The sequence below is a fragment of the Dipodomys ordii genome, unplaced genomic scaffold, assembly GCF_000151885.1.
Source record: "Dipodomys ordii isolate 6190 unplaced genomic scaffold, Dord_2.0 Scaffold104, whole genome shotgun sequence".
Lineage (NCBI taxonomy): Eukaryota > Metazoa > Chordata > Mammalia > Rodentia > Heteromyidae > Dipodomys > Dipodomys ordii.
The window spans coordinates 71,579-79,596 of record NW_012267320.1 but is presented as its reverse complement, the minus strand read 5'-3'; the positions used below and the strand labels follow the sequence as shown (position 1 = coordinate 79,596).

General features: G+C 51.4%; 1 protein-coding gene across 2 annotated transcripts in view; it reads right to left on the bottom strand.

Moving 5' to 3' along the window:
* Positions 1-4,325: 4,325 nt before the first annotated feature.
* Positions 4,326-8,018, bottom strand: part of Erg (v-ets avian erythroblastosis virus E26 oncogene homolog) — a 40,876-nt gene continuing 37,183 nt past the window's right edge. For both annotated transcript variants that reach the window (XM_013027546.1, XM_013027547.1), the window contains one exon: positions 4,326-6,249. In XM_013027546.1, coding sequence (XP_012883000.1) covers positions 5,729-6,249 — 521 coding nt within the window. In that variant the 3' untranslated portion in view covers positions 4,326-5,728. The remainder of the gene's footprint in view (positions 6,250-8,018) is intronic.

The window sequence follows — 8,018 nt, the reverse complement described above, 5'->3', positions numbered from 1 at the left end:
ACTGAGACCCCCATGCAACCTAACAAGCTGGGTGTGGGGAGGAGGAGAAGGAGGGGAGGGGAGGCCGCGGAGCCCGGTGTGCAGATGCGGGACAGGCCCTGTCCCGGGGACTCATTCACTGTGTCCTGGTGCTGGGCTTCTGGGAGAATCCCCGTCTGAGTCCAGCTCTTGCTCTTCAGAATATCTGCCGGGATCGCAGTGGGCAGGGCCACGTGACCGGAAGACACCCTCCTCTCCCTCACCCCCTCCCCTGCCCGGCTTCCCCATACAGGTGCAAGGCCAGCTCCAGACTCCCACTTCCGGGCTTCTCAGGAGACCCAGGCTCCACCCACATCCGGGCTTCGAATGAGAGGCTCCTCCCACAGGGCCAGTCCTCACCCAAGCCACAGCCTTGCTGGGTCACTTACTTGACAGCGACGGAAGATGTCACTTTGGGATTCTTGGACTTCCGAAAAATCTGACCATCCTTGAGTCAAAGCCATGGAAGGGCAGCAGACATTTCTGGAGCAGGGGAGGGAGCCCCTGACATGTGGAGTGCCCAGTACAGTTACGGTGTAAAGCAAGGGAGGGAGGAGGTAAGGCGCAGGCCCAGTCCAGAGACAGCAATGGGTGTTTGTCCCTATGAACCTGTGTGATCCATTTCCCCCAAAACGACGTGGCATGGGTAGAAACCACACAGGGCCCTTAATTGTCTGGGGATCTCTGGGGGTCAGGGGTCAGAAGCGGCCGCCTGCAGAGGTCTGGGGAAGGCGTTCCTGGCGCCACAGGGCACGGGTCAGGCCAGGCCAGGCGGAGCTGAGGGCTGGTGTGGCAGGGCCCCGGCCACGCTCACCACCGTGTGAGGTGCCGTGTGCTGCGCTCCTGGCCTCCGAGGGAAGATGATCGGATGTGCCCACAGTAAGCACCAGCGAACCACCAGGGCCTGGCAGACAGGCCGTGCTTCCGGGCACAAGAAACCCCTGGCAGCCCCTGGAACGGGCAAGAATTGTGCCCACCCGCCAGGAGCAGGGTGACGTTGCAGGCTTGCAGCAGCAGCCAAACCTGCCTGGGTCTGTCTCTATCGTTTAGAAGCGGGAACTGGAAGAGAATTCACATACAAACTGCACACACATCTTGGGTAAGTAAAAAAAAAATCACCCAAAGGGAGGGAGAAACACTAGGGATCCTTAAAAGATCCAAATGTCCCTTTTCTCTCCTTCCATCTCTAACCCTCCCCTCCGTTTCCCTCCTTCTCTTCCCCTTTCCACCCCTTCTCTCCCCTTCTTCCCCTCTTCTCCCCTCACCCCCCTTCTGCTCTCTCCTCTCCTCTTCCCCTCTCCCTCCTTCTCCTCTCCCCTCCTTTCCCCTCTCTCTCCCCTCCCTTCTGATGCTCTCCCCTCCTGACCTTTGACCCTTCCTCTTCTCTCCATTTCTTGTAATGGCTGGGATGAAACACATGAGTCACCGAGCTCAGCTTTTAATATTGAGATGTCATATCAAGGAATATTTTTTGTCCTGGTTGGCCCCCCACGTGGCTGGGATGACAGGCACACACCAGCTAACAGTTGAGATGCACATGAAGCTACTGGAAAGTCACAAAGAGGTCTTCCTATTGGCATTTCTTCTTAATTGAAGTTGGATCGACAAGAACATGGCCGTGGCAGGGTTGAAGCCCAGGGACCCTTGAACAGGCCACTCGTGAATGCAACAGTGCCAGTGCCAGATGAACATGATGGGGTAGAGGCACAGACTAAATGATGACAGTGTGTGTGTGTGGTGTGTGTGTGTGTGTGTGCAATCATGGACTTGAACTCAGGGCCTGGACACTGTCTGTGAGCTTTTTTTCTCCAGGCTAGTACTCTACCAGCTTTTTTGGTAGTCCATTGGGGATAAGAATCTCACAGACTTTCCTGCTTAGGCTGACTTCAAACTGTGATCCTCAGATCAGCCTCTTGAGTAACAAGGGTTACAGGCATGAGCCATGGGTGAGGCAGGAAGGGGGTTTTTAAGGCATTCACCTTGGATCTCTCTACCCCTCTTCTGTGCCTCTATAGGAAGAGGCGGGACCTCCCTTGATTGACAGCCATTGGTTCCAGTCTCTGTGCCTGAGAGTAGCTCCTTGCCCTGTGCCTGCCCAATCACGTTAGTGAAAGGCTGTAGGCCTTGGCACCCCAGGACTGCAGCCTTAAGCTTTATTCTCCCACTAAGGAGCTGTTTATGTGTTTATCAGCCTGCTCCCTGAACAGGGCAAGGGAGGAATTCCTGGAGCCAGGACCTGCGGGAGCTGAGAAGACCTCTGCCTCTCTCAGAGCAGCATCAGGCCACGGGGCGGGGTGCAGGGTCGCTCCCCTGTCACAGGCCACAAGCCTGCTGCTGGCCTTGTCCACGGGGAGTGCTCTGGGCACACATGAGTTTCGAGTGGCCAGGCTTCCCAGCCAGCTGCTGTGTGAGGGGCAGGGGAAATGGGAGGGGGCTCTGCTTCCCTTCTGGTCATCTGGAAGAACTGGGCTTCTGCAGCCTCAGCCTGCAGAGTTGAGTTAGAGGGAGGACACTTGATTCGTCATCCTCAAAGACCAGCCGAGATGTGAGAAGTCCAAGCTCTGGAAGTGAATCGGTTTAAACCCTGGGCGCTGGAGGTGGTTTCTCTCAACACTTGCCTTTCTCTCTGTAGAGATGGAAGTATTTCTCTGTTGTCCTGCAAGTTACATGGAAAAGATTATGAACGTTGTCTGCCCCCACATGGAATGAAGGCGCCAGGTTGGATGACATAAATAGAAGCCTTGGCTGAGATTTGGGAGGAATTCAAGCCCAGAGCCCCAAAGACAGTTTCAGAAGAGAAAACTTCTCTCCTTCCAACTGAGGTGCTCTGTGCGGGGTTGGAGGATGAGTCAGGAGATGAGCGGTGAAGAGCCAGATCGCTGGGAAAATGATGGCCTGTGAGAACTCTGGAATTAGATGAGAACGGGAGCAGACACCGACACGGATACTATTTCCACTCAACTTTAGAATTATTTATTGCAGGGAACTCAGAGTGATCTTGTGATTGAACATTACCTCAGTGGCCCAAGCCTCTCCTTATACTTGCTAATAACCTGGCATGAGAAATCTAACTGAAAACATCTGTTAGAATGGAATATAATCATCCCAGTGTGTTTTTGTTATGTTGCTTATAATACAGTCCCCAGAGAGACCCCTGAGTTGCTCTCCCAGTCAGTGTACGTGGCGTCTATGCAGAATGGCGATATGCCTTACTTTCTAGGTCAAAATCAAAACGACTGTTCTTTTCCCTTCAAACCCACAGGGGTGGACAGGCCCCGCCCTGCCTGGCCCTGCCTGCCAGCTCAGCTTGCTCTCTTTCCTCCTAAGGAGATCCAGGCACTCTGTGTCATTCCCAGGCTCTGCCAGGTGATAGATGACCAGGCGCCTTTCAATCTCAGTAATGAGGGGCAGCTGAAGCTTGGGTAATCGTATCCTACTGAGTTTACGGAACGTTGCCAAAACACCCAAGGTACTGAGGTTTGGCAAGTGCGTTTAATCACAGCAAGAGGATTACCAAGTGCGGAATGAGTTGTGAAGCAGCTGTGAAATGGGCAGTGTAGACACCAACGCAGGCCCAGAAGCAGCTCACGTTTGCAGGGGACTGGAGTCACAGCTCTTCAGTCACGTCACTGCAGCCAGGGTGGGCAGTGCTTAGGACCCGTGGGAGAGAAAAGACAACCAGGGTGATTGGCTCTGGGTCTCAGACCCCACCGTGTGTTCAAGGAGAGCTGGGGACTCCGCTCAGGGCTGTGGACTCCCGCACCAGACTTCCCTGATCATTCTGGTCTAAAAATGGGAACAACAGTGGCTGGCTGGCCAGGTTTCAGAAAAAAGAGACAGGTGGCACGCTTTGCTGACCCATGATGCTCTCTGGTGAGAAATGACAGCTGTCCATGGTGATTTATCCACCAATAATAATAACATAGCTTGTATTAACAGCCAGGGCAGGCTCCCCACTCATCCAATGTTTTATGATCTTGGAAAGAATAAAGGTGATTTGTGACCGGCGCAGACATGGAATTGCTCAGTTAAAAGCCCAGCTTTACAGGTCTCTTTCCCTTCTAGGAATAAATCTAGAGGCTCCAAGGTGATTCTATTAGTCTTCCAGTTGTAGAAGGAACTAGAAGACAGAAAGGGCTAAGGGGCTGGGAGACGCCAACATTGTGTGTCCAGCATTCTGTTTTTTATGGTTCTCCTTATATATGTTCTTGGATAAAGTAAGACTATAACACCAAAAATCCACACCACGAAGCACAAGTTTCTACAAGGCAAATTTGTTCTGAAGAAAGTGCAAATGCAGACTCGTGTCAATCTGCTAACGCCATGCTAGGCCAAGCTTATTTTTATTACATACATTCTGCATTCTAAAGAACTAGTAACTTCATATTGTAAACATTAAGCATTACAGAGTTAAAATTCAAGGCCACATTAGATCATGGATTGTCTCTTTTTGTGTGGTGTGTCTTTGGCTGGCCGAGATCAACTCGTAGTGTATAAATGCATAAGTTATATAATAATTATATAAAAAAGGAAAAAATAAACAAGAACAAACCATTGACTTGAACACTTCATTCTGACAAACGCACAGCGTTTGCGACTCGAAGAGGAAAACTGGAGCCTGCCTACCCACAATGCCTGTGTAGATCTGTGATGATGGTGGCCACTGGGCCCCCTTTGACCTGACCTGGTGGAGGACACCGCCCCTCCCCCTGCCAGTGCTGAGGTCCTGAACGTTTTTTAAATATCAGACAATTCCAGTTAAAGTTTTCTTTGACAATCAAAGAAAGAGATGTGTATTTGGGGTTCTGAATTCTGCTCCCTCCCTCTGTCCATGAGGCGTGCTGCGTCCACCCTCCTAACTCTGCCATTACAACGTGTCCGAAATCCAGACTTCACTGCTCAGGAAGTTTCTTCCCCAGCCCTTGCCTCCTCCTCTTCCTCTGTGCCCTCTCCTTCCTCCTCCATCCCTTCATCCATACTCACACTCATCTGTCCACATCCCCAGCCCACCGTCTGGCTTGGCCTTCTGTAGTACTGTCTAGGAGATGGAAACTTTGGGCTGTCTTCACAGTGTGAGACAGCGAGGCGCCTTCCATCAACTGCGAGGTGTCTGACTGAACCAAAACATCAACCCAAGATGTTCCGTGGCGAACATCTGTTAAGGTGCCCTAGTTGCTCGGTCTGTCTTTCTGTCACTCTCTCTTTCTCTCTCTCTCCCTCTTTCATTCCCTCCCTTTCTTCCATCCTGTTGTTTGACTTTGGTTTTGATATGTTTCTATCATAAAGTACAGGTAGTTTTCCTTGGGTATATTAGGCCAAGACTGTGTCACATCTATTGCTTTTGTTGAAGCCCAATTTGTAGGAGCAGGGTCCCAAACTCTATTGTTTATACACTACTTAAGGCTACTTTTCTTTTTGGCACTTGTCCTTATGACTTCATGCTTCTACATACAATGTCTTTGACAAGATTGGGCCGCAGATTGTCTGTCCAGATAGATGGCATCTTGAGAAGCCTTTTTTCTTTCCTGTAGTAATTCGTAAGTCACTGTCCCCCTCTGTAAGTCTTTGGGTCTCTCCCTGGCTTCCTTCCCCAGCCCCAGACAAGCTTTTGTTCATTTCTCTTGAGGCACTTTAGATTCGTGGTCTCTGGTTGAGTTCGTGGCAATGTATGGGTGACTGCAGGTTGTTGGGCTAGGCCTCCGGAGGGCCGTTAGTAGTAAGAGCCCAGATGAGAGGGCATATGGCTGGCTGGGAGCCTAGTGTTTGGGTAGATGCCACCCGTGGGTGAATTCCAGTATGGGTTCGGGGCAGCAAAGAAGCTGGAGGAGGTGACGGGGAGTGCGGGGGGGTGGGGAGCCACGAAGTTCATCTTCTGCGGGTGGGCGTGGTAGGAGCCCATGTACGGGAGGTCGGAGGGGTACTTGTACAGAGACGATTCCGGGGGGTGCGGCTGGAGCGCCTGGGCGATGCCGTGGAAGTCAAACTTGTAGGCGTAGCGCTTCCCGTGCACCTTGGTCATGATGTTCTTGTCGTAGTAGTAGCGCAGGGCGCGGCTGAGTTTATCGTAGTTCATGTTGGGCTTGCTCTTGCGCTCGCCCCAGCGCCGGGCCACCTCGTCGGGGTCGGTCATCTTGAACTCCCCGTTGGTGCCTTCCCAGGTGATGCAGTTGGAGTTGGAGCTGTCGGACAGGAGCTCCAGGAGAAACTGCCACAGCTGGATCTGGCCGCTCCCTGGAGAGAAGGCAGGGGACAGAGAGAGAGAGCACCATGAGCACCCTGAGCACAGAACAGAAGCACAGCGGGCAGCAGCGTGAGCGGCGTGAGCACCGCGGGCACAGGCGCTGAGTGACGCCCTTTCTCAAAGCAGCAGTGGCCGCTCCCAGTTCATTGCCAGATTCCAGGGGCCAGGCTGCCCCTCGCCCCCCAGCTGCCCAGGTACTACTGCCCTTGGCTGGACAGGTGTTACGTGGACGCTGCCTGGGGCTCCCTGTGGGAGCTACTCGAAGGTAGCATTTGGAAGTCTGGAAGCTTCCCTAGTTTTCCCCCTGCCCTGAACTACTTCCTCATGCCTGCCTTCCCAGAAAGATCGCTTGAAGGAAGCACTCACGCAAGTCCTCTGGCTCAGCATCTAGGAGGTGCGACCGGAGGCAATGGTCAGCTAACAGATCCACATTCTCCATGGCAAAGGGGCCATGGTCTGCTGCTTCTGTTTATGGCTTCAAACAACAGCCAGGCCAGGATGGTGTTTTTTGGGGGGACAAAGTGCTCGTGTTTCCTACAGAGTGAGGCAGGAACACCCGGGGTGGGCATGGCAAGAGTGACTTAATACCATTTAGATTGGCGAGGGTGAGCAAAGCCATGAAACGTCTGATGTAGGAAATGAGTATCTGAAAGTGTGTGGAAAATAACCGAGGGTGGAAGTCAGGGCTGTTCTTTTGTTGGCGCTCAGAGAATAATTTGGCCCAAACTTTTCCTAACAGAAATAACCCATTCAAAATGAGGAAGCTTAGAAAGAAACAGGCTCCACTGCAAATCAGATCACCATTTCTGGTCTTGAGGCAAAGGACTCCACAGGGTCCCTGTGTCACCCCTGCGCCCCAAGGCCTGTTTCCAAAGGAGACCCCAACAAGAAGCCATGTCTGAGCTAGAATGTTCCTCAGTCCCACCAGACCATAGAGAGAGCTTTCTCTTTCTCTCTCTCCTTTCCCTCCCACCCTGCCTCCCAATTCCCTCCCTCCCAATTCCCTCCTTCCCAATTCCCTCCCTCCCTCCTTCCTTCCTTCCTTCTTTCCTTCCTTCCTTCTCTATTTGTTCAAGAAAAACCTATGCATTTCCTTCAGCCACCATGCCACCTTGCTTTTGGTTGACTTACAGCTCCCTGAAGAAGACAGTGTGGAGAGAATACTGGTAATATGGAAGACTAGAAGTTAAGCCATGTGGTCCTAGTTTTGGAAAGTTTACAAGGGCTAAATGGCAAGTCTGTCTATCCTAAACTCCACTAGAGTACTGCCTTGAGCTTGATAGCAAAATAGATGACCTTTTAAGCATATCAATCAATGTGAATAAGAAGATTAGAGTCACTTCTAGGGGAAGTGATGTAATGTAAAATTCAATTATAAGTCTGCTCTCTGTTGGTCGGTCCCACTAGCTCCCTATATAAATTGTCCGAGTCATAAACCCTTGTTTCCAGGATGGAAGGGGATGTTTGTGAATTCACCCATACAGCAGCCTCATGAGAAAGGTCAGCCGGGTCCCAGTATGTTCTGGAAAAGGATCGTTTTCAGTCTAGCAACACATTTGAAATAGATTAACAGCTTGTAGCTCATCGTGATGGAAGCCTTAGCTTTGGTGGAACCCCATATAGGAACTGTTCTCAATCAAGTTCCGCTGCCCCCAACACCGTGCTAATATACACTTAGGAATACAGAGAGTGACACAACGGCACCATATGGTTTTTGTATATATGTTGTAACTAAAGAATTAAAACTGGAGAAAAAGAT